The following is a 27,536-nucleotide window of genomic DNA, read 5'->3' as shown; positions in this document are numbered from 1 at the left end:
ACACCAGCCTGCGCGCGTGCCTGCGTCCAGGGGGCGCGCCCACGCTGGGAGGGTGGGAGGAAGGGGAAGGGGGTAAAGGTCCCTGCGGGCGTGAGCGCACGGCTGCCGCCCCGTGGCCACCTCGGGAACGGCAGGCGCCAGCAAATGGGTGGCTAAGCACCTTGCAGGAAGACGATCAGCTCCCCACCTCTCCAATGCAGACAGAACACTCCCGTCAGAAACAATGACAACACTTCATTCGGGCAGGGACAAACACAGCCCAGATGCACAGAGCTCCCCAAGGGAGTCAAACCGGATGGACAGAGGAACAGACCCCAGACAAGCAGCTGAAGAGATGGACAGAGCCCCTCCAGCAGATGGACAGACACACCACAGGCAGCCTCCCCATTCAGACAAATGACAGGGGAAGGTGAAAAGTCTTTATTGGCTCAGTCTTCGCCTGGACCAGCAGCAGCCCCAGGCCCAAGGGGGTTCTGATCGGGGGCCTCTGGACAGTCAGTGGGGGTGGCTTCAGCAGTGGCCTTGGGTGTCAGGGGGCTATGCGAGTAGCAGCACTGCTCCCCACGCTGGCAGGTGCCCTGGTGGGAGTATGATGGGTGTGAATGAACCCTGGCCCGGAGCTCAGCAGCCTCTGCTGGGTTCCCTCCCTGGATGGGGAGCTCACTCCCACACACTTGCCTGGCCCCAGTTCTCCCAGCCCTGCCTGCCCATTGGTCCAGCCCTGTTGCCAGGAGGCGAACCCATGTGTGCTTCAGTGGGGGCTGGGGGGGGCCCCTCACCTCCTTGAACCTCTTGCAGGGAAATGTCTTGAGCTGGGCAGCCCGCTGGGCCAGGTCCTCCTCCGGCTCCTTTCGCTTATTCTGGAGTAGCTTGCGTCTCTCTTCCACAGCTTCGCCTGCCGCCCTGCCTCTGCGTAGGGAGACGAGTAGCGGAGGCTCTGTCTGGCCTCCGTGCCCACTACCCCCAGCCAAGCCCCACACCCATCCCACTCTCACTCACCGTGGCCGGGCGCGGGGCCGGGGACCCCAGTTGGCCTCGGGGTTGGCCTGGAAGCGCTTGAGTCCTCGCTGGCGGGAGCTGGGGTTGGCATCGTCCCGGATGGTGAAGTTGGCCTGCAGCCTAGGGAAATGAGGGTGGGGGCTGAAGGGCATCTACCAGGCAGGCAGGCACACACCGCCCAGGCCACCTGCCCACCTCAGTGTAGCTCGACGTACTTTGGGAAAACTGTGTCTGCAGACGTCAGGTTTCTATCATTCATTTAATAAACATTTATCAAGTGCCTACGGTGTGCCTAAAGTCTGCTGCCGGTAAAGCTGACATTCTAATGCACAAGAGAGGCAAGCAATGGGGCAAATCAGAAATCAGTAAATTATAATGTGTGAGGGCATGAGATTAAGAGTTTTGGGGAAAGGAGCACGGTAGAGGGAATGGGGAGTCTGGGAGCCATGCAGAGGCCCTGAGGAGGGGCTGTGCCTGGTGAGTTTGGGTGAGGAGGCCAGTGTGGAGTTGGGGGGTGGTGGTGGACGAATGAGGGCAGGGAGGTGAGGGGGAGATGGTGCAGGGCCTGCAGATAGAATTGTTTCTAGTGAGTCAGGTGGGAGCCACGGAGGGTTCTGAGCAGAGGAGGGACGGGATCTGACTTGTGCTCACAGGTGCCCTCTGGCCGCTGCGGGGGGAACAGGATGTGGGGGGAGGAGAGCTGGGGGACCAGGGTGAAGGCCACTGCACTGGTCCAGCTGAGCAGTACTGGGGCCAGAATAGGGTGAGGGCAGAAGGGGAGGGAGAGAAGTGGATGGATTCTGGATCTCACTTGAAGAATGAGCATGTGTCTGTGAGGAGAAGGGTCTGTGTCGTCTACTTCCCGTGCCTGCGGGCAGCCGTATCCGTGCCATGCCCCTACCTGGGCTCCACACTGAGAATGCGGAATGCCGGACTGGTCTCCGACAGGCGCTCCCGTTTCACCGGACACTCCTTCTCCTGGGAGGCAAAGGTCAGAGGTCAGAGGATGCTGGCACTGACCGTCCCCTGCCTTCCCAATTCCATCTGGTCAGGCCTGGCCTCACCCAGCAGCGCATGATGTCCCAGAGGACCGAGGAGGGAGCGTCCGTCTTCACGGCATTCTTACAGGCGTGGGAGAGGGAGACCCGGAAGCCAGCATGGAGGAGGGCAGACCTGGGGACCGGGAGGGATTGTGAGGGGGAGGGGAAGGCTGGACCCCGAGGTCGGTGCTGACCTGTGAGTGTGACCCTTGTTTCACAGACTGGCGTGGCTGCACGTCTCCTGGTGACTACATTGCCTGCATAATGCCGACCACCTTCACAGTAAGACTATCCCCGTGGCCAGGGCTCATGGCTTCCAACAGCTGTTCTAAGCTCTTGTGCATGAGAAGCCCTAGACCGGGGTTATGTTTGACCTCCATTTTATAGGGGACTCCAGTCCAAGAGGGAGCCGACTTGCCCAAGGGCACCCGGGGGTCAGGCAGAGGCTCCACCCTGCGCCCAGCCTCACCTCAGCTGCAGGAGCCTGGGCGTGCTGCAGCGGATGGTGCTGCTCAGCTGGTCCAGCGTGTAGTAGAGAGGTACATCCAGGAGCTCCTGCGAGAGAGGACGGGATGGGTGTGGGGCGGACCGAGGCACGATGGCTGGGCACCAGCGGGGCCTCCTCCTGGTCACGGCGCGGTCCCCACCTCAGCGACGACGCTCAGGACCCCACGGATCCGCTCGGCGGTGTGGAAGCGGCCAGGGTTGGCGCTCACAGCCTCTAGGACACGGCCCACGAAGTCTAGGTCGTGGAGGGGCTCCGCCCACATGGGGCCACCAAGCTATGGACACACAGGGACCAGATAAGCAGGGAACAGGACAGCCAGGACCCCCGCCTCCCCCTGGCCTTTCCCCCCCACAGCCCCGCCCAGCCCCACCTGGTGTCGCTGCCCACAGTGCTCACACTCTGGGGACACAGGGGGGCCGCAGGCTGCAGAGAACTTGACCCTGCACAGAGAGGGGTGAGGTCGGGGGTGGTGACCCTGGCTGGGATGCCCCCTTCGCCTTCCTCCCCAGCTCCCCCTTGCTCACCGGCCACCGGAGGCTCCCGATGCTTTCCCGAGGCGCTGGAGGTGGAACGCCCCGCAGCCCACACACTGGAACACCAGCGCCTGCTTGCTGTGGGAGACCAGGGTGGCCACCAGTTCCTGGAATTGCCACCACACCCCAACTCTTCCCTCAGGCTGACTGGGTCCCCTTTGGGCTCCCCAGGGCAGCCTTCCCTCCCCCCGCCACGGGAAAGGCCCCGTGACCTCCCTCATCCATCACCCTTCCCTGCCCCAGGCTAACCTGGCCGAGGCCTTGACCTTGGCCTGGCCGGTGAAGACGCGAACGAAAATGCGCACGTAGAAGTCGGCGCTGATGCTGAGCAGGGGCACCACAAAGCGCTGGTAGCAGTTGGCGTGGAGGTCCAGGCTGTGCAGGACAATCCTCAGGGCCTGGCGTGGGGGACGGGTGCCAGCCATCAGTCCTGCCCCCGCCGCCACCTCCCCTACAGGGAGCCACACAAGGTGCTCGCAAGTACAGGGTCAGGGCCGGCTCCCCGGGTTCTCAGCCCAGCCCTGAGTGACCCTTGGCAAGTGAGAGTCTCAGTTCCCTCACCTATGAAATCACACCAGTCTGTCTCTTTAAGGCCCTGGCACTAAATGATTAAGGAAGGGACTTCCCTGGCGGTCCAGTGGTTAAGACTCCGCGCTCCCAGTACGGTGGGCATGGGTTCCATCCCTGGTTGGGGAACTAAGATCCCACGTGCCGTGCAGCACGCCGCCCCCCCCCCCCCCAAAATGATTAAGGAAAGCACAGGCCCAGTAAACCAAACCTCTTCCAACTAGCATTCTCAGCATGCCCCATGCTGTGTGATGTGGCACAAGGACCTGCATTCCTCTGGGCAGGATACGGGGTGCTGCGAACTACTGGGGCCTTCTCCTTGTCAGAGGCTGCAGTAAGACTCTGACACGGGAAAGGAGGCAGCATTTTCCAGACTGACCTGACAACAAGGTCCTTAAGGAACAAGGACAAGAGCCCTCCTTTCCCAGCCCCTCAACATAGCCAACCCTACCTTCTTGAATCCCCATAGCAACCTGGTGGGGTCTGGGTCCTCATCATACCCATTTCACAGATGCAAAAATAGAGGCCCAGAAAAGGTGAAGTCACTTGCCCAAAGCCACCAGCAAAACTAGGACCTGAACCCAGAGCCAAATGCAAACCTGGAAAAACTGCCTTAAAAAATAATTTTGTGGGCTTCCCTGCTGGCGCAATGGTTGAAAGTCTGTCTGCCTGCTGACGCAGGGCACACGGGTTCGTGCCCCGGTCCGGGAAGATCCCACATGCCGCGGAACAGCTGGGCCCGTGAGCCATGGCCGCTGAGCCTGCGCGTCCGGAGCCTGTGCTCCACAACGGGAGAGGCCACAACAGTGAGAGGCCCGCATACCGCCAAAAAAAAAAAAAAAAAAATTTTGTGGACAACCCTGATGGCACAGTGGTTAAGAATCTGCCTGCCAATGCAGGGGGCAAGGGTTTGATCCCTGGTCCAGGAGGATCCCACATGCTGCGGAGCAACTAAACCCGTGCACCACAACTACTGAGCCTGCACTCTAGAGATCGCGTGCCACAACTACTGAGCCCGTGTGCTGCAACTGCTGAAGCCCACGCGCCTAGAGCCCGTGCCTGACAACAAGAGAAGCCACCACGATGAGAAGCCGCGCACCACAACAAAGAGTAGCCCCGGGTCGCCGCAACTAGGGAAAGCCCGCGCACAGCAATGAAAACCCAAAGCAGCCAATAAATAAATAAATAAGAAGCATAAAATTAGAGATAATAATAATAATAATAATTTTGTGGGAGTTCCCTGGTGGTCTAGTGGTTAGGATTCCAGGCTTTCACTGCTATGGCCTGGGTTTAATCCCAGGTCGGGCAACTGAGATCCTGTGGGTCATGCAGTGCGGCAAAAAACAAACAAACAAACAAAAAAAAACAAAGAAAAGAAAATTGCAAAGTTGTTGAAGTAGAGAATACTAGAAAGAATAATGTAATCACCCACTCTTATCCTGGGCAAAACTACTGCCCCACCCCACCCCCAAAGGACCATATTTGGCAGCCATGCTCTCAGGAACTATGCGGGTTAAAGAACGTGCTTGTTGGGACCTCCCTGGTGGCACAGTGGCTGAGACTCCGTGCTCCCAATGCAGGAAGCCCGGGGTCGATCCCTGGTCAGGGAACCAGATCCCACATGCGTGCCGCAACTCAGAGTTCGCATGCCACAACTAAGGAGCCCGCCTGCTGCAACTAAGACCCAGCGCAACCAAAAAAATAAATAAATAGATAAATATTTTTAAAAAAACAAAGAACGTGCTTGTCATCGAAATCCTGGGATGGATCTGGCCAAGCAGGTCTGGGGGTGGGAGAAGAGTTGGGAGGCCCCTCACCATCTCGTGGCAGGCCCGGCTCTTGAGGGCCATGGCCCCGTACTTGCTGTAGCATGTCTCCCCACTGTTCCCCGCCAGCACTGCCATGTCTGTGCAGGTCACACACAGCAGCCCTGTGGGGAGGGACCCGGCAGTGAGGACCCTCCAACACCCCAAGCCCTGCTCAGTACATAACCCCCCCCAACCCATCCCCACCCCGCCCTTGCATCAGGCTGGCCTCACCTCCTTCACTCACAGCCTGCACAGCTGCATCCAGGAAGGGGGCGGGGCTGCCATAGGGGTCCAGGTCAATGACATCAAACCGCTCCGACGCCTTCTGATGCTGGTACATCAGCATCCTAGGAGCGAGAGGGCCAGGTCCTCAGCCCCCTGCACCAGGGACCCGTGCTGTCCCCTACACACGTTCACTCATACAATGTGATGGTTTTGGCCTGGACTTGGGGGCCAGCTGCGCGGCTTCAGATCCTGGCTTATCCATCTGCTAACTATATTAACTTTTCCTCCTTGGGTCTGTCTACCTATCTAACAGCGGCAATAATAATAGGGAATTCCCTGGCGGTCCAGTGGTTAGGACTCCGTGTTTTCACTGCTGAGGGCCTGTGTTCAATCCCTGGTCGGGGAACTAAGATCCCATAAGCCATGCAGCGCGGCCAAAAAAAAAAAAAAAAAACCCAAAAACAAAAAAACAGAAAAACAAGATGGCAATAATAATAGCCAATACTGATGCAGCACATATTTACCTGACACTGTTTCAAGCGGCTTATAAATGTATTAACTCATCTAATCACACAATCTTCCACAGATTTGAAACTATTGTTGTTCTTTGCAGGTGAGAAAATGCAAATGCTCCTGACCGTGTAATTTATAACTGCAACCCTTCCTTCGTTCATCCCTTGTCCCCTGTTATTTCACCCCTGCCTCCAGCACTTCTCACCTCTAGTTTACTACACAGTTTATTTGTCATGATTATTGGCTATCATCTGTGTTTCCTATTAGATTCTTTTTTTAAAAAAAAAAAAGATTTATTTACTATTTATTTATTTATTTATATTTATTTTTGGCTGCGTTGGGTCTCTGTTGTGGCACGCAGGCTCTTCGTTGGCGTGTGGGCTTCTCTCTAGTTGTGGTGTGAGTGTTTTCTCTCCTCTACTTGTGGCACGCGGGTCGCAGAGTGTGTGGGCTCTGTAGTTTGTGGCACGCGGGCTCTAGTTGAGGCGCGCGAGCTCAGTAGTTGTGGTGCGTGGCCTTAGTTGCCCCGCGGCATGTGGGATCTTAGTTCCCTGACCAGGGATCGAACCCGCATCCCCTGCGTTGTAAGGTGGATTCTTTGCCACTGGACCACCAGGGAAGTCCCCTTATTAGATTCTAATATGGTCAAGAAAGCAAACATTTTTAATTCATTTATTTTCTGTAAAGGGTCAGGTAGTAGGTATTTTAGGCTTTTTGCGAGACATATGGTCCCTATCACATATTCTTCTTTTTCTAAACCTTTAAAAATGTGAAAAACATTCTTAGATGGCAGGCCATAAAAAAACAGGCGTGGGCCTCGCAGGCTGCAGTTTGCTGACCCCTGCATTATGAACTCCACAAGGTCAGGGATTTTGTCTGTATTGTTTACCGATGCAGTCCTGACAGGCAGAATGGCTCCTGGGGACTTCCCTAGTGGTGCGGTGGTTAAGAACCCACCTGCCAATGCAGGGGACATGGGTTCGAGCCCTGGTCCAGGAATATCCCACATGCTGCGGAGCCACCAAGCCCGTGCGCCACAACTGCTAAGCCTGTGCTCTAGAGCCCTCGAGCCACAACTACTGGGCCCACGTGACACAACTACTGAAGCCTGCGTGCCTAGAACTCGTGCTCCACAACAAAAGAAGCCACCGCAATGAGAAGCCCATGCGCCATGACCAAGAGTAGCCCCCGCTCACCACAACTAGAGAAAGTCCACGCGCAGCAACGAAGACCCAACGCAGCCAAAAATAAATAAATAAATTAATTTTTTTTAAAAAAGAATGGTGCTTGGCACTGGATATACACTGGTTCACTTGATTGAATAAAAGTACAAGAAGTTGAGTCTAAAATGGAGACCATAACGGTACTTATTTCCACCTTAGAGCACAAGCCACACAGGTATAATCAGTAACCCCTATAACATACAGCAACCCCTATAAAACTACAGTCCTTGTTTTATAGACAAGGAAACTCGGGCTCTAAGAGGCTAAGGCCACTCTCCCAAGGTCACAGAGCAAGATTATGACACAGCCAGGATTTGACCCCAGGGACCTCTGTTCCAGAAAGCACCTTCCAGCAGCTAGCCTCTACTGCCCAGCACCTACCGGGCATCCGCCTGGCTGGGCTGTACAAGGTGGGCCACATCGTTGAGCTGCACATTACGGCGCATGAGATCCACGGCTCGGGCAGAGGCATCATTGGCAACCACGGATCGGAGCCCAGGCACCTCTAGCGCAAAGCGAATGGAACGGAGGCCGGAGGCTGCCAGGCCTTCCAGCACTCGCAGGCCTTCCTGTCGGAGTAAGCAGGGAGCCCCGCTCACATCCATGCCTCCATCCTCTGCTGGGCGCCAAGGAGCCCCCCCTCCCCCCAGCTCCTATCGCTCTCCCCCTCCAGGAGCCTTCCTTCTTTCACCGCCCACCGGACTCCAGGGCTGCTACCTCCCACGTTCAGGCCCCACCTCGCAGATATCCCGCACGCCAGCTGTTCGAGGTTGGTCTCCCGGGGCCAGGTTTGCACCCTCTCTCACTTCAGCCTTGTCCTCCTCTTGCTCCGACAAGTCCACGACCACCTTTTGCAAATCCTTCTCACCTGGCACCTTGACTGCAGCCATCCAGACGCACGAGTTAGGGGATATCAAAGCGCCATCTGAGAAACCTCCCCCAACTCTTCAGAATACAGAAGATTCGGGGAAGAAAATCTTCCCCAAAGTCCCTGGAGAAAGGCAGAGGAGCAGAGCCCAGGGCCTGCTACACGGCTGGAGTCTTTCTGGAAGGTAAGGGAGAGAAGGGGCGGGGCAACGAGAGAGCTCTGCGTGACACCCCTGCCCACCAGGAGCCTGGACCTCTACTCACTCTGGATTCCCTTGGCCCCAAGCTGAATGCGAGCAAACTCGGTAATCACAGCACATCTGCGGGAAACGGAGAGTCAGCTCACACCCCTTCATCCTCATAGACCCACTGCCCTCTGCCAAGCTGACCCCGGACTCTGCTCACGTCAGGTCCCGGTTGAACTCCTGCACTGGGTTGTAGAAAACTTCGTTTGCGCTGGGGAAGACGATCTTGGCGGCCCCCTCAGTGACCGTCGTCTCCTGAACCTCAGGTGGGCGCTCTTCTCCGCAGGGCTCGGTGCCATTCTCCGTTGCCGCTGGATTTGGCGGCCCTTGGGGCTGCCCCTCCATAAAGCGGGCTCTAGAGAAGCTGCGGGCGGAGCGGAGACTCAGGCTTAGCCACAGAACGATCCTCGCACGGGACATCCGCGGGCGCCTCTGCCCGCCAAGCCTAGTTCGGAGGGCGGGGGAGAGAATAGCCAAAGCATCAGAGAGCTGCTTTCCTGGCCGGATGGCCTACACAAGTGTAAAGTAGGGACTAAGGAAACCCTGTGACCTCAGTAAATTGACACCACCCCCCGTCTTTGGAGGACTGTCCCTGAGAAGCCGGAAGCCCTCGAGCGGGCCCACCCATGCTCCGGATCCCTCCCCGCGTCGCCCAGGCCCCCCTCACCTTCTCCTGCGGCACCGAAAACCGAATTGGTCTCGGTGCACGTTTCCCCAGATTAGGACCTGGGCGCCGCCATGTTGGCACAGTGGGAGGGCAGATCATGTGACAGAGTTTAGTCAATCATTGATGCTACCTATAGTGGGCAGCTGGGATCAAAATGCACGGCGGAAAGCGCTGAAAGTGGTGTGTGACGGCCTTAATCACTGCGGCTCCCCTGGGAGGGGACACCACACTAGCCCCATTTCACGGATGAGGAAGGTGAGACTCAGAAAAGGCGCGGTAAGCGGAGAAATCCAACACCTATTGATCGCCTCCCGTGTGCTGGGTTTTGTAAACACAGTTTGTCAGGGCACCCTGCGGGAATAACTCAGACTCTGAAATCAGATTTCCTGCGTTTGAATCCCAGTCCTACCACATGCTCTTGACAAGTTACTTAAACTCTCTGGGCTTCACTTTCCTTACCTGTTAAATAAGAGCCCTAGCTTCCAAGATAGAGCAGAGATTAAACGACAGAATGCCTGGAAAATGTGCAAAGTAGGCTCTCTCACATAGCAAACCCTCAGAACGTTCTAACCGGTGTAGGAAAGGAGACCGTAGTGTCGGTACTGACTGGTTCCAGCCCCAGCTTGCCTTCCTACTTGTTCTTAATGCTCTCTGCTTATATTTCCCCAATTGCAAAATGGGCAGAACTTTTTAACGTTCGTTATTGAGTTGTGATGAGAATTAAACGAGTTAGTGCAGGTAGAATGCTTAGAATGGAATCTGGCGTCGCATAAGCATCGGACAAGTGTTAACTTTTATTGTTTCTTCTTGGGCCCGGTTTTGAATCCTGGCACCCGCCACCACTTCCTTGCTGTGTGACCTGGAGCAGGTTTCTTCATCTCTCTGTGCCTCCCTTTCTTATTTTCTATAAAATGTGTGTGTGTGTGTTTATAAAATAATTCCTACCTAAAGATACTACTGTGAAGTTTAAACGAGATAATCCCGTAAAGAACCTAAAACAGTTCCTGGCATAATAAACAGCAGATATTATTGTTTGCGTTTTTACAGGAAACTAAAGTTCCGAAAGGCAGAGCGACTTGTTTAGGGTCGCGGGACTAGATGGTGGCGAGGTCGGGACTCGAACTCTGCCGCAGAGCCAAGGTCCAGACGGGGATTCCGAGGGGCCGAGGGAAGAGACTGAGCAGAGAAGGGGCGCGTTCGGCGCTCGGCTGGCCTAGCCTCGGGGGCGGGCACCGGGGGCGGTGCGTGGGCGGGGCCACGGCCGCTCCTCCCCGGCCCGGCGGCGGCGGCGGCGGCGGCGGCGCGCCTTGCGCTCGCTCGGCGCTCGGCTGGGGCGGCCTGGCCCACAATGAATGGCCGCCGCGGCTGCCGCTGCTGCTGAAGCGGAGGCCGCGGAGGCCGCGGAGGCGGACGCCGAGGCCCCGGCGCAGGGGGGCGCGCCCCGGGCCCAGGCCCGGCCCCAGCCGCCGCTGCGGAGCTCGCCGGGAGCCCCCCGGAGCGCGGCCACGGCGCAGGTGAGGCGGCCCGCCCCAGGCCCGGTTCCGGCCTCCTTTCGCCGGGACGGCCGGAGGGCATCCGAGGTCCGGCTAAGGGTTGAGGGGGGAGGACATGGGGGCCTCCTCCGACCGGGGAGGCACCTGGTTAGCGGCTTGCACTGTGCCCCGGCCCGAGTGCGGAGAGTCCCGGTCCCCGCGAGCGGCCTTGAGCGTCCAGCTCCGGGCCGGGCCGCGGAGCTTGGGGGCGTCGGGATCGGGCCCAGACCTCCTCCTGTCATTCCCCGCGAGAGGGGAGCGAGACCAGGCCCGGGCAGGTGCAGGGGCGGCTGGGGGCCGGGAAGTTGGAGGGAGGGCCGGTGGAGGAAAAGTGAGGAGGCGCCGGGGAGACCGGAGGGGGAGGGGGAGGAGGAGTCGGGCTTTGGGCCGGCCGAATGGGGGAGGAGGGGAGAGTGGCTTGGCCGGAGGGAAACGGCCCCGGGGGGGGGCGGGGAGGGGCCGGGCTGGCAGGTACAGTCGGGGCGCTGGAGGAGGTGGGTCAGGTTACAGGCCTGGGGGCGGTCGAGGAGAAGCCCAGGAAGTGGGGCAGGGTGGGTGTGGGCGGAGTTAGTTCTAGTGGGGGCGGTTAGGAGATCCCTGAAATGTTTGCAGGGGTCACAGGAGGTTTCAGTTCGCAGAGTGGGGAGGGGGTGGCGAGGACCTGCTACGGAGGCGATCAGGTAGGTTGAGGAACTACTGTAGGAGCTTTGGGAGTCCGGGGGAGGCAGAGCCTTTGCGCTAAGTAGGCTAGTGGGGATGTGGGAGCAGGTCCGGAGAAACTAGTGTGATCAAAAGGCAAGTGCCAAGGTGCACCCCCTCCCCCCTTCCCCGTCCAGGCGTTAGCTTGGGGCCAAATCTGAGGGGTTTCTTCTTTCTCACACCTCATCCCTGCCTGTCTCAGGCTCTGGGTCCCGACATACCCTTTGGGCAAGCCTCTGCTGGCTGCTCCAAGGTGCTAGCCCGCCCACCTGGGCGTTTGTGTGGGCAGCTTGGGAACTCGTCTGGAACACCTAGCTCGGGCATCTTGTTTACCACCCTTTTGCCCACCCCCACCCCATATATCTGTAGGGAGGCAGCCCAGCCCCTGCTATCTGAGTATCTTAGGGTCCTAAGATTCTTTCTCCACTTTTTGTGACCAGAGCCTTGAGGCTCAAGCCTAGGGGTTGGGACTTCACTACCTTTCAGGCACCAGCTCTCCGCAGGTGAGTTACCGGGAGGTGAGCATAGAAAGCTCTGTTCATTGTGTCTTGAAGGCTCCTGATGGGGGGAAGGCAGGTCACCAAGAAAGGGATCAAACCAGGCACCTACACCCTGGCCCAGGCCTTTGGTGCTCCGGGTCCCAGGGCTCTGCCTCTGCGGTGCTCTTCCTGGGGCAGGCCCTGTGCTGAGCTTGCTGGCTAGATGAGCTCATTGATTGCTCACCACCACCAGGTCAACTTAGGCCTTCTTCATGGTACTGGGGAGGAAGCCGCGGCCCCATGGCTTGTCCCAGGTCCCACAGCTAGACAGTGGCCGACTGGGATCGACTGACCCTCCGCCCCAGCCCGCAGTCCCCTGGAGCTGGCCTTTTAGGGGCGTAACTGGAAGAGCCCACTGTTCTGCATTCCCTGGTGGGAATTCTCTGTCCAGGACTCTTCTCTTGCCCATCCCTTGCGGACAGTTTTGCTGGTGTCCCGGGGAGCCAGATCAGTGGAAGCTTTTTTCCCAGAGGCAAGGTCATCCCTGTTATAATGGGAGCCAAGAGGTCAGGGGTCACAGAGCTGTGGGCTGGCAGAGGGAGGTGGTTATGAGGATGGAACCTGGCTCTGGAGCTGGATTTTTGCTCTTTTTCCTGGTTTATCTTTCCCTCTGTTTGGTCCCCAGTCAGACCACCCCTGCTTTTGTTCCTTCTCTCTGGGCTAACTGCAAAGCTGTTAGCAGTGTGTCCTGGGAACGTTGACTTGGGAGCCTCAGTACCTGAGGCAGGAACCACAAACTGCTGGGTCGAGTGGTATCAGCTAGATCTGGGTTTAATGATGGCTTGTCACCTCATTCTCTCCCTTCCCCCAATCTCCTTGTAGTTCCTAGAACTGCCCCCACCTGGGCTCGGCCCTCCTCCCCTCTTTGGCTGGCCTCCTGGTTTTGGGAGGGGTAGAAACTGGGCCAGCAGCCCCATGTAAAGAAGCCTTCCCCCTGCCTGGTTGGGCTGAGGCTGGCTGCCGTGGCGCAGCCTGGGGCCTCGGCCGGGGCTCCGGGCTGGGTACTTAGGATTGGGCACAGCTGCCTCCAGTCATAGAGCTGGAACGGGGGCAGAGACTGGTAGGAGTTGGCCGCTGTGTGTGATGGCAGAGAAGGGGGCAGTGAGTCCGAGCCTGTGCCTGGAGCTGGAGAAAGCGCTCTCAATAATTGCTTTTCCGTGAGGATTTAGGGTGCCCAGACCTGGGGCGCCAGAGGAGGCCAAAATAGCCTGGCAGGCAAGAGCAACAAGTTAAGGGACCCTTGGGACAGTTGGATTTCACATGGGTGCCAACTCCCTGCTGGGGCCCGGGGAGCAGCCCTGAAAAGCAGCTCCTGGAACTGCTCTCAGCAGCTTCTAGTGAAGGTTAGACAAAGGTTTGTCTGAAGGTGACTGACCTCAGACAAACAAATGATCAAGCTCATTTCTGATATCCCCTCGTTCATGAATATAGTAAAACCAAGAGAAGTGATGGTGCTGGGGTGGGTGGAAAGCATTAGATTTGGGTGGTCAGGGAAGGCTTCCAGGCGAGCTGAGCTCTGAATAATAAGAGATCAGCCTGCTGGTGGGGGAGCTGCGGCAGGGAGGGGCGAATGTTCTAGGCAGACAGGACAACACATTGAAAGCCTTTATTTAGCATGTGCCAGGCTCCTGCTAAGTGCTCTAAACATTTTGTCTTCATGAGGGAAGGAGTGAAGGGTGACCCTAGCGTGGAGATAAGAGACCCTTAGTGCCGTTCCCAGAAAAGAAGCGTCTGATCTCAGGGTGTCCTGGATCCCCCCATCACCCCCAGATGCAAGTCCAGACCCCTTGGCCTACATCCAAGGCCTTCTAAAATCTGTTGCCCCGGCCAAGCAGTGGGGAGCCCCAGCAGGTGCTTGCACAGGGCCGCAAGGAAATGAGTTTCGGTCAGTTTGGCAGGACCCGTCATGGAGGTCAGCGTGGAGGCATGGGGTTTGGAGAGGGTTGCGGGTTGGTCCAGGAAAGTCTGACTCGGCTCATCAGTGTCACTGCCAGAGACTGTGGTGGAGGAGGGCCTGCCAGGTTCAGGTGGGGCTTGCAGCATTTGAGGCAAAGGTGAGCCGGCCTTGAAGACACAGAGGTGGTGTTTGCACCAGCCTCTGCTCCTTCTCTTGGGTCCTCCTTGCCTCTCATCACTCCCATCCCTTTCCTGGTTGTCACGCTGCTCTGAGCACTTTCACCCATTTGTAAATCACTTAAGCCTATGCCTAGCATGAGCACGCAGGCCCGCCTCCCTGCCTCTGCTCCTGGGTCCCCTTGGCCAAGAGTGTCATCCCTCTGTCTCCTCCTGAAGAGCCTTCTGAGCCACAGAGGCTGTGAGGTGGGACTGAACAGGTGGCTATCTCGTTGTGTCCAGTATCTGGTTGTGATCATTGCCCCTGTCTCCTCAGGATAGACAGGATGTGAAGGTCTCAGCATCCTTAGAGATCCGAAGGCCCTCTGTGAGGACCATGGCTGAATTAAGCAGAGGGTGGGTAAAGGTGAGCAAACATGGTGTAGTGGAGAGTCAGATTCCACTGTTAGTGCCACCTTGCTCAGCCAGGAGACCCTGGGCAAACGTTGTGGCCTTGGCGCCTCAGTTTAAGTATCTGATAAGTGGGGACAAGCAGGCATACCTGCACTGCAGTGGTTCTCAACCAGAGGTGATTCTGCCCCCCTCAAGGGATGCTTGGGAAATGTCTGGAGACATTTTTGGTTGTCACAGCTGTCACAGTAGAGGCCAGGAATGCTCCTCAGTATCATATAATGTACAGGGCAGCCTCCACCACAGCGGATGATCTGGCCCCAGTGGCAGCAGGGCCTCAGTTGGGGCTCCCTGCTGCGTGGTTATTGGGAGGGTCATATGAGACGTTGGTGTCTGGGGTGTGATCAGCTGGTGCTGGGAAGGCAGTGCAGGGAGCCCTCAGTAAGTATGGCCTGATAGCTCATGAAATGGCCTAAGGTTCTGGGAGATGGTGAGCCGTATAAGATGCCTCTGCTGCTGTCAGGGAGTTTGCAGTCCTGTGAGGGGCTAGGGGGACAGACAGAAGGGAACATAACTAATAATAGCAGCTGAGCACTGACTGCAAAGTCAGCACCAGCCTACCTACCTGTGTTACCTTAAGGTGGTTTAATCCTCAAAACAGCCTTGTGAGGCGGCTGCTTGTTTTATAGTTGGAAAGACTGACGTGGGGGGTGGTAAGCACTAGTACAGATAAATGTTTTCTGGGAGCATAGAGGAAGGAAAGCGTAATTCTAAGCGGGGAAGCTTTGTAAGGGATATTTGAGCCTAGTAAAACAGGATTCTGATTCTTTTGTCCTGCCAAGGCCCTGCAGGGTCTCCAAGCACATCTCCACGACCCATCCCCAGTAACACCCAGCCTCCTTTGTGTTAGCCTCCCCAAGGTCACCTCAGGGCCTTTGCACTTCCCTCCACCCTTTGTGCAGCTGCTGCCCTGCCCCCTTGTCCTTGGGTCTGGAGGCACACGGGGAGTATGAGGTAACTCAAAAAGGTGGGCTTGAGGTCAGAGTGGGAAGGGGGTGGGGCCTGGCTAGGTTCTCCTAGGAGCTGCTGCAGGCAGAAGCCAGATTGCTGAGGACTTCGAGGAGAGAGTGGGAGGGGGGAGGGAGGAGAGGCAGCAGGCTGGATTGCTCTTTCCCGGAGGTGGCAGTGAGGGGAGGAAGAGTAGAGAGTAGCTGGGGGAGGCTGGGGGAAAGAAGGCCTCTGAGGGGGAGCGGGAATAGCAGCACCCAGAACCCTTGGGCTGGGGCCTCAGGTGGGCAGCAGACCCCAGCTCGGGTCTCGGCTTCCCTTCTCAGCTCTGGTTTCTCAGTTTTCCCAGTCATGAAATGGGTCTAGCTGTGGTGGCCGCCTGCCACAGGGAGCAGCAGGGCCATGCGGAGGATGAGTGCAGTCTGGGCCGGCCATGGTCAGGGAGCCCCAACTGCCATTATCTCCTGATTCTTGGACAGGAGCCACGTGGCCTGGGTGCCATCCTGGGCCTTGCTCTCCTCATCTGTAAAATGGCAGGAAGACTCATTTCCTCAGAAACTGGTGAGAGGAATAGCTGAGCCCTCGTCAGGTGCTGGTGCACAGTAGGGGCAACGTCCATGCCACCAACCATTGCTAATCCTGTCACCCACTGTGGAGTTAACAGGAGCTTTTCAGGGAAAAAGAAAATGAATTAAATGTGCATGTACCTTAAAAAGATCTGTACAATCGGGTATCGCCTTGTTCTTCACTAGCTAATGTTTGCCTAAACTACCTTCCAGTTCGGCTCCTGCAGAGGGTCCGAATGGCTTTGGGCCAGGAATGCACTCCGAGCAGCCTGGGGGGTGTGCCACTTTCCTGCCCCCAGTTGTCACTCTGACCTCATGCTGAGCTGGGTGAAGGATTGCGGGGCTTTCCAGGGGCCTCTGTGCTTCTTACGCTTGGAGTTAGTGGGTTCCCTTAACCAGCTTACATGTCAATGGGCAGCTCACCACTTCCCTGGAAAGTCAGCCAGAAAAGACAGTCCTTGGTGAGGCAGAAACAGATCTGCCCCCCAGCCACTGTTGGCTGGGGTACTCGGAGCTCCCTCAAAGAGCTGGCAGTTTCCACCCCTAGGAATTGCACTGCAACACAAGCACCTCCGTTTCAAGCCTGCCGCACCCTAGCGGGATCCGGCAGTAGGACAGCAGTCAGTGGGAATCCCAAGTTCAGTTACATTGAGCCCCAAGTGGGACCCTGACTGCAGGCCACCCACCTGCTATGGCTGCCAGAGGAGGGTGTCTGTCTGAGCAGCACCCTCTGCGTTGGCCCCGGCGGCCCCCACTGCGGTGTGGGTGGCACCCCTGCCCAGCCTCAGAGACCTCTTCCAAGTCCCACTCTGTTCTAGACACAGTGCGACTAAAAGGGGAGTGTAGTTGGAAGTAACAGAAATCATTCCTTCATTCCGCTAACAACGATTGTGCGTCCACTGTGTGCCTGTCTAGTTGTAGGGGCAGGGGACATAGTAGTGTGAACCAGACAGGCAGTCGCCCTGCCCTGGTGGAGCTGACACAAAGCCAAGGACACATCTAATCTAGTTGGTAGATGGTGGGAAGTGCCAAGGAGGAAAAATGAAGCAGAAGTGGCCGGAGGAATCGGGGTTGGCAAAGACTGTCTTTGGAAATCTGAGATAGGTGATCAGGAGGGTATGAAGGGCTGTGACCATCTTGGGGCCTGCTTTGTAAGAGGTCTGAGAGCAGGCAGTCCTTACTGTGCAGGGCCCCCATACACATCGTAGGGGCCCGGGTGGTGAGAACTGGTTTTGAAGAAATCGGAGGTGTGAATCCTAGGCTCTTCACCCAAGCAAGGAGGGCTAGATAGAGCCTGTGTGCACTGCAGCCAGAGCAGGCTTGAGGGGAGAAGGGCTCGGCTGAGGGTGCATTGTGTGGGCATCTGGGGTATGTGCAAGTCTGCCGTCCAAGGGGAGGTCCAGGCCAGGGGCTCCATGAGGGAGTTGTGGGGTGAGTAGATGGTGTTTGTTTGGTTTTGGCCACGGCATGCAGCATCTTCCCTGACCAGGGATCAAACCTGTGCCCCGTGCATTGGGAGCATGAAATCTTAACTTCCCTGGATCTCCAGGGAAGTCCAAGTAGATGGTGTTTTGAGCCTGTCTTAGTCTGCTTGGGTCGCCATAACAAAATACCATAGACTGGGCAGCTTAAACAACAGACATTTTCTCACAGTTCTGGGGGCTGGAAGTCTAAGATGCCAGCGCAGTCAGGTTCTGGTTGGATTCTAGTGTGCTCATGTGGCCCTTAGTGTCTGCGCTTGGAGAGAAAGAAATCTCTCTTCCTCTTCCTATAAGGACAAAGAGTTCTGTTGCATTAGGGCCCGACCTTTATGACCTCATTTAACCTTAATTACCTTCAAATAAGACCCTGTCTCCAAATACAGCCACACGGGGGATTAGGACTTCAACTTAGAAATTGGGGTGGGCGACACAATTTAGTCCACATCAGAGCCCTGAGACTGGGTGTGATCCCCCAAGGAGAGAAGCAGACTAAAGACTGAGCCCAGAGCCAGCTTTGCCTTCCTCCAGTTTCTGGAAGGGCCGTGCCTGCTTCTCCCTTGGGGCTCTGCACACCTTCCTTGTTCCCTGAGGGCCACGCTCCCAGCCCACCACTGCCCCATTAGATCACCCCCCACCTCCACCCCCTTGTGCCCCCCAGATCTCAGCTCCTGTGTCCCCTCCTCCGGGTGAGGTCAGAGGCGCGGACCTGCAGCTCGTTGATCCGTGTGACCCTGGATGAATGGTCGTGTCTCTTCCTGGACCATGAGCTCCGGAGGCAGGGCCTTGTCTTAGTGGTGGCCTGCCCCAGGCTCTGGGCACTTCCTGCCCCAGGCAAGGCGCTTGGCAAATATTTGTTGAGTGACTGTTGAGAGGTCATGGAAACCCTGTGTCGTGCCCTTGTGTCTCGTCAGGAAACCCACCCTCTTCCGGGGCCAGGAGTAGCAATGGAAGGGTCCCCTTGGCCTTGTGTGGGTCTGGGGGCCGCCCCTTCCCTCCAGGGGGATCTGGGCACCCCAGAAGATGTGCCGGCTCATGTGCCAAGTTGTGAGGAGAGAGAATTCAAATACGGTTTTCTGCCCCTGGGGAGATTATAGTCAAGTGGGATTTAATGTTCTCAGAGGTAAGCATAAGGGCCCTGTGGCTTGGGGGTTGCGGGGAGTGCCGAAGAGGGCATCTTCTCCAGTCTGGTGAGTTCTCAGAGCACGGGGCAGCTGAGGGTGAATGAGGAAGATGCGGGTAGTGGGAGGAGAAGGGCGCTCCGGGCAGGGTGCACAGCTTGGGTAAAAGTCTGGCTGAGGGGAACCGTGCAGTACAGGCGAGGGGCTCGGGCTGGTGAGGACAGAACTGTTGGCTGGTTTAGAGAACCGCACCGCCCCCCACCCCCACCCCCACCCCCACCCCGGCTCTCCATCCTACCACTTCCCAACCAGCAGGTGACCCAGGCCGAGCGCCAGCTGCTTTCGACCTGTTTCCTCTGGAAGCCTGATCTGGCTCCATGGCTCCTCCCTCACAGCTGGTGTAGGTGAGGGGCAGGACCACCGGCCATTGTTCTTCTGAGTCTGGCAGCCTGGATTGGTGCCACGATCCAGGGGTGGGTCTCTAGTGGTCTCCAGTGGTCTTCAGTGGCCTCTTCCACCTCCCCCCACCCCATACCCTGTCCTACTTACAGGGGCAGCGAGGCAGACCTAGCACCCCACTCCCTGTCAATGCAGAGGGTGCGTGCCTGTGCACGGATTGCATCAGCCTTTTGCACAAGTTGTGCCCTCCCCCCCGCCGCCGCCATTGCTAGTTGAAGGCTTCAAAGCCCTGGGTGGTGGGCTCTGAGGCCCCATGGGGTTCACGAGGCCTGGGGATCCCAGACTGAATGTCAGGTTGGCTCTCGCCCTCGGGAGCCTTCCTCCTTGCGTCTCTTTTCCCTCCTGTTGAGAACCTTATCGCCCCCATGCTGAGCGCTCACCACAAAGCCATCCTGCACCAATTCTCGGTGAGGGGTCAGGCCCTGACGTCCAACTGCTTGAGACGGGGCAGGGCGGTGCTGTGATCACCACCCACAAAGTGGGGCCCTGCTAGCCTTCACTGTGGAGTGCTGTGAGCACTTTGGTAGCCTTCCGGAAATGTGTGCAACAGTGTCCGTCACACCGAGCACAGTTAGGAGGACACTTTGCAACGCCCTCCGTAGCCCCAGAAGCATCCACACCCATATGTGTACTGCCTCAGCCCCCTCCCCCCGTTCCCCCGTGCTTCCCCACCCCCACCCCGCAGCTGCCATTTCCCAGACAGGAGCAGTCTATTCCTGCCTTGGTACACTATCTGACACGTTTACAAATATTTATTGACCGCCTCTCTCTGTTCTGATGAGCTAATCATGAGCAAATCTGCCAGCATGCCTGCCCCCTCTGGAGTTGACAGTCTCCTTGGAGGAGTACCTGTCTACACAACTTTTTTTTGGCTGCGCTATGCAGCATGCAGGATCTTAGTTCTCCAACCAGGAATCGAACCCGTGCCCCCTGCAGTAGAAGCATGGAGTCTTAACCACTCGACTGCTAGGGAAGTCCCCTGTCTACAACTTTGAAAACAATACCCTGTCTCCCGTAGAGGCTCATTCCTGAGTCACTCACCCCCTTCTCTCTGTCCCCGCCACTAATGCTGGGAATTCTCCCAAAGCTGGTCTGGGCCCAGTCTCCCTTGCTCCGGGCTTCCCATTGCTCACTCTCAGACATTCATCCTCACCAGGTCAGGGCCCACCTGTCCCACACCCTGTGCCGCTTTCCAGCCACACTGGCTCCTTCCTGCCCAGGACTGTTGGTTGCTCTCTCCATCTCCCCATCTTTACCTCGCTCACTCAGTGACACACTCACCCCAACTAAAATCACACCCTGTGGCTCCTCTCTAGACAGTGAGTTACATGTGGGCACAACCAGTCCTCTTCAGGGCTATGTCCCCAGCACCTTGCAGTCCATCGGGTGGGTTGGATGTACACCTCCCCATTTTACACATAAACAAACTGAAGCACAGAGAGGTGAGCGGCTGGCCTGAGGTCATGCAGCTTCAGAGTGGGGCTAGCAGCAGAACCCAGGTCTGAGGGACTCTAGCTCCACCGCATGCATGTCCTGCCTTGGTCCTCCCCCTTGGGGTGTAAGCCTTCCAAGCCAGGGGTCTAGAGCACCCCTCCAGGGACTAGAGGCCAGGCAGCCTCTTCCTTGGCTGCCTTGGCCCTGGTCACTTGGGCCCTAGTACCTGGGGGGTCTTAAGTTTGGCAGCCTGGGGAGGTGGGTCAGGGCTACCAGGGCCCTGGAGGAGGCTCTCTGGGCTCTATCCTTTGCCTCCTCTTGGTGCCTCAGTTTCCCCTACCGCCTCATTCAGAGGCCCAGCTCTGAATGAGGCGGTAGGGGAAACTGAAGCACCAGCTCCTAGCCTGTCCGGCCCTTAGTTTGACCTCCTGGGACGTGTATGCTGCCGTCTAATTAGGATTTCCCTGTCTCTGCCTCCCCCTCCTGATTGCCTTTTTGTTTTTCGCGGTGGCGACAATGATTTTGATGAGGAAGAGGAGGGTACAGCAGAGGGGAATCATGGATTTCAGTGCCCAGACAGATCTGGGGGAGCCAGGACTCACCCTTGCCCTGAAGTGCACCTCTGAGCCCATGGGCGCATGGCCCCTTGTGTTCCTCCAGGTAGCCGTTTCTGAATGAACCTGGGTAGGGCCCAAGTCTTCACTGCATCCCCAATCCTCAGCCCATCGAGGCAGCTTAGAATAGACTGGTTAAAGAAAAAAAACTGAAAGATGCATGAGAGCTAACATGGGAGTGAGAGATGAACAGCTGGGGGCTCTAGTTAGTTCCTGCCTCAGGGCCTTTGCACACACTCTTCACCTTTTTCCTCTTTCTTCTCACCAGCCTGACGCTCTGCTCAGGCCTCTCTTCTCACCCATACCTGCCCATTCAGGATGACTGCCCTCCACAACTATAGAATGGCAGGGGACTCAGTTTTACCAATGGGGGCACTTGTAAAGCCATATCTTCCCTCAGAGCCCTTTTATGATTGCCCCCAGAGCATCAGACATGCTGTCCTCACCTGACCAGTTCTTCCTCCTGGGTTGGAACAGCACTGATGGAATAGGCTCTGATGCAGAAGGTCACGCATTTGAGAGGTGCCAGGGCCCCCCAGGTGGTACTTCACAGGTCAGGATGGGGATGGGCTCCCTGAGCAGGATCTCATGCAGTTCCTTAAATTCACATTTCTTTCTCCACCCACCCCTCAAGCACTTTGGGGTGAATTGTTTGTGGTGTGATTTCACACACCTTATTTTTTTATTTTATTTTATTTTTTAAAATTTATTTATTTTATTTTTGGCTGCGTTGGGTCTTTGTTGCTGTGCGCAGGCTTTCTCTAGTTGAGGCGAGCGGTGGCTTCTCTTGTTGCAGAGCCTGGGCTCTAGGCGTGCAGGCTTCAGTAGTTGTGGCTCACGGGCTCTAGAGCGCAGACTCAGTAGTTGTGGTGCACGGGCTTAGTTGCTCCGTGGCATGTGGGATCTTCACGGACCAGGGCTTGAGCCCGTGTCTCCTGCACTGGCAGGCAGGTTCTTAATCACTGCGCTACCAGGGAAGTCCCACACACTTTATTTTAAATATTATTTACTTTTGTAAATAGGCAATACATTCACCAGGTTCAAAATTTAAAAGACCCTAAGATGGAATTCCCTGGCAGTCCAGCGGTTAGGACTCTGAGCTTTCACTGCCAAGGGCCTGGGTTCAAGCCCTGGTCAGGGAACTAAGATCCCACAAGCCTGTAGTGTGGCCAAAAAAAAAAAAAAAAAAAGACCCTAAGAATGTACATGGTAAGTCTCATCCCCAGTTCTACACAGAGGACATTAGTCTTATGGTTTCTTTCTTCCTTTTACAGCTTTATTGAGATGCATATACCAAGCAGTTCACCCGTTTAAAGTGTACAGGTTCAGGAGTTTTTAGTATATTCGGAGTTGTGCATCCATCACCACGATTTCTGAACATTTTTCACGAGGGCAAGAAGAAACCCTGCACCTGTTGCTCACACTCCCCTAATCCTCCAAGCACCCCCAGCCCCAGGCAGCCACTAATCTGCTTTCTGTCTCTCATCGATTTGCCTGTTCTGGACGTTTCATGTAAATGGGATTGTATAATATGTGGTCTTTTTGTCTGGCTTCTTGCATTTAGCATAATGTTTTCAGGGTTTATCCAAGTTGTAGCATGTAGCAGTAGTGCATTCCTCTTTATGACTGAGTAGTAGTCCATTGTGGATTGACCATATTTTGTTTATCCATTCATCAGTTGATGGACATTTGGGTTGTTTCCACCTTTTGCCTATTGTGAACAGTGCTGCTGTAAACATTCACATACAGGTGTATGTGTGGATATAAGTTTTCATTTCTCAGGAATAATTCCTAGAAGTGGAATTGCTGGGTCATATGGCAACTTCATGTTTAACCATTTGAGGAACGGTTTTCCACAGCAGCTGCACCATTTCACATTCCCACCAGCAGTGTAGGAGGGTTCCGGTTCATTTCTCATCCTCACCAATACTTATCTTTCTTATTCTAGCCAGCCTAGTGGGTGTGGAATGGTATCTCATTGTGGTTTGGATTTGCATTACCCTGATGACTAGTGATGTTCTCATGCAATTTCAGGGTTTCTCGAGTGGTCATTCAGTCATTCAGCAAATGGTGATTGAGGGTCACGTGCTCAGCACTGCAAACGCAGTGTGAAAAATCGGATGACTCTGCCTTCTTGGTGTCTCTATGCCTGTTACCCTATGTGTGTAGTGCTAGTGGTGGTTAATGCTCACGGGGGGCTCACTGTGTTATCTCATTTAATATTCAAGCACAGACGTGTGAGTATGCCTTTGCCCTCCTTTCTGCAAAGGGACGGCATAGGCCACCCCGGCCTATAGCTGACTTAGCTGATTTGACAGTCTGTCACAGAGGAAAGGCCATGCTGGGACAGGAGTGGGCGGCACCTGTGATTCTTACAGTCGTGGCAAATTCCACCACGTGGATGTCCACGCTCCCGTGTGTCTCCCTGCAGCGGGCTGAGTCTGCCCTCTGACCCTGTCCCTCCGTCTCTCCCTGTCCCCTGCGCAGCCGCCGCCGCCATGGCCCAGACCCTGCAGATGGAGATCCCGAACTTCGGCAACAGCATTCTGGAGTGCCTCAATGAGCAGCGGCTGCAGGGCCTGTACTGTGATGTCTCGGTGGTGGTCAAGGGCCATGCCTTCAAGGCCCACCGGGCCGTGCTGGCCGCCAGCAGCTCCTACTTCCGGGACCTGTTCAACAGCAGCCGGAGTGCGGTGGTGGAGCTGCCGGCGGCTGTGCAGCCCCAGTCCTTCCAGCAGATCCTCAGCTTCTGCTACACGGGCCGGCTGAGCATGAACATGGGCGACCAGTTCCTGCTCATGTACACAGCGGGCTTCCTGCAGATCCAGGAGATCATGGAGAAGGGCACAGAGTTCTTCCTCAAGGTGAGCTCCCCCAGCTGTGACTCCCAGGGCCTGCACGCCGAGGAGGCCCCCTCGTCCGAGCCCCAGAGCCCTGTGGCGCAGACGTCGAGCTGGCCGGCCTGCGGCACCCCACTGCCCCTCGTGTCTCGCGTCAAGACAGAGCAGCAGGAGTCGGACTCTGTGCAGTGCACGCCCGTGGCCAAGCGGCTGTGGGACAGCAGCCAGAAGGAGGCCGGCGGTGGCAGCAGTGGCAACGGCAGCCGCAAGATGGCCAAGTTCTCCACACCGGACCTGGCCGCCAACCGGCCGCCCCAGCAGGCCCCGGTGGTGGCGGCAGCACAGCCCACCGGAGTGGCGGGGGGGCCCGGGGCCGGGCAGCCGGCAGGGGGCGTGGCAGCAGCGGCAGGCGGAGTGGTGAGTGGGCCCAGCACATCGGAGCGGACCAGCCCGGGCACCTCAAGCGCTTACACCAGCGACAGCCCCGGCTCTTACCACGAGGAAGATGAGGAGGAGGACGCGGGCGAGGAGGGCACAGACGAGCAGTACCGGCAGATCTGCAATATGTACACCATGTACAGCATGATGAACGTCGGCCAGACCGGTGAGGTGCCCCACCACAACCCCAAGCCTGGCCCCTCGCCCCTGCCCCCGGCCCCGCCCCCAACACACCAATTTCACCCCCGACAGCCGAGAAGGTGGAGGCCCTCCCTGAGCAGGTGGCCCCCGAGTCCCGGAACCGCATCCGAGTGCGGCAAGACCTGGCGTCTCTCCCTGCTGAGCTCATCAACCAGATCGGCAACCGCTGCCACCCCAAGCTCTACGATGAGGGTGACCCCTCTGAGAAGCTGGAGCTGGTAACAGGTGGGCTGGCCTCACTTGCTCCCTGAATTCCCCCTTCTCCCACCTTGGGCCTTGATGCCCTCTGGGCCAGCAGCCTGCAGCACAGTGCTTAGGAGCCAGGCTCAAGGTCCAACCCCAGCCCTGCCGCCCACTGGCTGTGTCCTGGGGCAGCTGACACCTCTTTGCATTGATACAAATCAAAGACTGGCTTGTAGCTTTCCACCCCGGAGGCTGCTGTAAGTGTGGGCCAGCATTGTTGGCCACATGGGAGTAGATCAGTGGCTGCATAGCGTGGTTTGAGGGTTGATCAACACGGTGGTTAAGAATTTGGCCCTCGGACTCAGGGTGTCAGGGTGCGAGCATTTGCTGCCTGTTCTTTCTGATGCTGGTGGTTTTGTGGGCAAGGGCCCCGGCACGTTGGGTGCCCCGTGGACGGTGGCGCCACAGTCTCTGTCCTTTCCTGAGTGTTGAGGAGGACGCTCTAAGTTGAGTGGTTGGGGCGGGGGGCGGGAGGGGGGTCTTGGTTGGGCCCAGGATGGGGCTTGGCCGAGTGGGGAACATGGCGATTTGCCCCCCACACCCATCATCCTCTGGCTTCGCCCCCCCCCCCCCAGGCACCAACGTGTATATCACCAGGGCGCAGCTCATGAACTGCCACGTCAGCGCGGGCACGCGGCACAAGGTCCTGCTGCGGCGCCTCCTGGCCTCCTTCTTTGACCGGTGAGGCCCATGCCAGAGCCCCGATGTGGGGGAGGACGGGGTGCCCCATGCCCCCACCACCACCACAGGGGGCCTGACTCCCCTCCCCCATACCCCTTGCCCAGGAACACGCTGGCCAATAGCTGTGGCACCGGCATCCGCTCTTCCAGTAACAACCCCAGCCGCAAACCGCTGGATAGCCGCGTCCTGCACGCTGTCAAGTGTAAGTGTCCACCTTTCTGGAGTCGGGATTGGGGGATGGAGGTCTGGGGCGGGCAGGTGGTCCTTTTCTCTGGTGTTGGCCCTGATGGATGGGTAGGTAGGGTTTGGTATTAAGAAGGATTCTGAGGTTCAGTCTAGGCTTGTTGGGAAGAGGGCTGTGATTGGTTAGAGGGTTCTTGGTTAGAGATTTCTTGAGGGGATGGGTAGGACACTGAAGGAAAGCCACGAAGCCTATGGGAGGGGGGGGTCTCAAACTTATCCTGGTCATCAGAGTGATGAAGTGGCCAGGCCTCAGCCAGTTGTCAGGAGGGAAGTCTAGGTTTTCAAGTGGAATCTCCCAGTTTCTGAATTCTGGCGAATGACCCACGTTTTTCAAGAGCACTGGGCCATCCGGCATCAAATCCACACATCCCATACGCATGGCCAAGCTCTGTCAGTCCTGGGCCCACTGATGTGGTGTAGCGTGCTGTCCGCAAGCTCCAAGGGGGGCGTTCAGGAGTGCCATGGTTCCGGGGGGGGTTCAGGAGCAGCGTGGGGGCTGAGTGCCTGTTGGGAGGGTGGGAGGCCCAGGCCACGCTTGGCATGAGCTACCCATTCTGCCCGCACAGACTACTGCCAGAACTTTGCTCCCAACTTCAAGGAGAGCGAGATGAACGCCATCGCAGCCGACATGTGCACCAATGCCCGCCGCGTTGTGAGGAAGAGCTGGATCCCCAAGGTCAAGCCGCTTATGGCCGAGGGTGACGCGTACACCACCTTCATCAGCTACACGGGCAAGATAGAGCCGGACATGATGGGTGTGGAGCACGGCTTCGAGACGGCCAGCCATGACGGCGAGGCCGGCCCCTCGGCCGAGGAGGCCCTCCAGTAACCCCCACCGGACCCTCCCGCGGGGCTGTCACACTCCCCCTCCTGTCACACCCGCCCACCATCTTGGTCACGAGCTACTGTCTGTCCTTCCCCAGGACCCGCGGGGGGCACTGCATGCTCCTGGCCCCTCTGCCTCCCCGTCCCACCCCCTGACCCCAATCCGATCAGGGATCCGGGCTGGGAGAGGACGGCAGGTGGTGCGAGGTCTGCGTTGCCTTCTCTAGCACACACTCGTGCACAGTCGGGGGGCTCTTGCTCCCCCTCTCCTAACCCGTAGCAACTGTCTCCCCACTCACCAGGCCAGGCACAGGGAGGGGCTGGCCTGGGGGGCTTGGGAAGACCCCCTTCCCAGGCGCTGGGCCACCTAGCCGGAGCATTCCTCAGCCTCCGCCCCCCACTGCAGCCCCTTGGGGACTCACAGGGGCCCCGGGTTCTCAGGACCCCTCCCGCCACCACCTCCCAGTGCTTCCACGTTTCCAAAAGCGCCTTCCTGTCTCCCTTGTCTGTCCCTGCGCCTGGGGGCTGGGGTAGGCGAGGCCGTGAGGACTGCCCGTTTTACAGCTGAGGAAACTGAGGCTCAGAGAAACTCCATGACCGACCTAAGGTGGCGGGCGGTGGCAGGCCCAGCGCCCTTCTCTTCCCCCACCTGTGCTCAGCCTCTCTTGCCGCCACCAGCCCCCTGGGGCCTGAGAGGGGCAAGTCCTGAGAGGGGGCCCTTGGGGGCAGACCGAGGGTCTCTGAGAATAGGAGAGGTTTCCGGGGCTCGCAGAAGCGTGTGGGTGTGCGTGTGTGTGTGCGCGTGCGTGTGTAGAAGTTTTGCTTTTAAACAGATGAAGACGTGAGAGGCAGTAGGACCAGGGGTGGAACCCAGGGGAGCAGGCTGGGGGGTGCTGCTGCCTTTCCCTCCCTTCCCCCACCCCCACCCCCCACGGCAGGGCTCCCAGCCCCCACCCC

The 27,536-nt window shown here is 57.4% G+C and overlaps 2 protein-coding genes across 5 annotated transcripts; one reads left to right on the top strand and one right to left on the bottom strand.

The window, feature by feature from the left end:
• Positions 1-428: 428 nt before the first annotated feature.
• On the bottom strand, positions 429-9,269 carry TRMT1 (tRNA methyltransferase 1; the record flags this gene model as incomplete). Its single annotated transcript, XM_082836241.1, has 17 exons — positions 9,196-9,269; positions 8,689-8,973; positions 8,548-8,603; positions 8,154-8,296; positions 7,798-7,985; positions 5,687-5,802; positions 5,465-5,577; positions 3,330-3,478; positions 3,072-3,158; positions 2,918-2,987; positions 2,687-2,821; positions 2,509-2,594; positions 2,064-2,172; positions 1,901-1,977; positions 1,000-1,119; positions 780-909; positions 429-578 (listed from the first exon to the last, which is right to left on the bottom strand). The coding sequence occupies exons 2-17, from the start codon at positions 8,946-8,948 to the stop codon at positions 429-431; spliced, it is 1,989 nt and encodes a 662-aa protein (XP_082692367.1). The 5' UTR covers positions 8,949-8,973; positions 9,196-9,269.
• Positions 9,270-9,347: 78 nt separating this feature from the next.
• Positions 9,348-26,884, top strand: NACC1 (nucleus accumbens associated 1). 4 transcript variants are annotated; one of them, XM_082835878.1, is made up of 6 exons: positions 9,348-9,450; positions 23,596-24,552; positions 24,639-24,812; positions 25,406-25,511; positions 25,616-25,713; positions 26,321-26,884. In XM_082835878.1, the coding sequence occupies exons 2-6, from the start codon at positions 23,607-23,609 to the stop codon at positions 26,581-26,583; spliced, it is 1,587 nt and encodes a 528-aa protein (XP_082692004.1). In that variant the 5' UTR covers positions 9,348-9,450; positions 23,596-23,606; the 3' UTR covers positions 26,584-26,884. The 4 variants fall into 4 exon arrangements, with proteins under 4 accessions (XP_082692004.1, XP_082692006.1, XP_082692005.1 ...); XM_082835880.1 differs by lacking the exon at positions 9,348-9,450 and adding an exon at positions 10,241-10,335; XM_082835879.1 differs by lacking the exon at positions 9,348-9,450 and adding an exon at positions 10,633-10,709.
• The last annotated feature ends 652 nt before the right edge of the window (positions 26,885-27,536 follow it).

This window comes from Leucopleurus acutus (genome assembly GCF_964270905.1).
Source record: "Leucopleurus acutus genome assembly, chromosome: 3".
Classification (NCBI taxonomy): Eukaryota; Metazoa; Chordata; class Mammalia; order Artiodactyla; family Delphinidae; genus Leucopleurus; species Leucopleurus acutus.
This window is presented reverse-complemented; position numbering and strand designations above follow the sequence as displayed.

Bases quoted from the DNA above. Each gene is read 5' to 3' on its own strand.
- NACC1 (XM_082835878.1), top strand. From the start codon at position 23,607: ATGGCCCAGACCCTGCAGATGGAGATCCCGAACTTCGGCAACAGCATT. The intron at 24,553-24,638 runs GTGAGGTGCCCC...CACCCCCGACAG, and splicing joins GATGAACGTCGGCCAGACCG to CCGAGAAGGTGGAGGCCCTC. The intron at 24,813-25,405 runs GTGGGCTGGCCT...CCCCCCCCCCAG, and splicing joins GAAGCTGGAGCTGGTAACAG to GCACCAACGTGTATATCACC.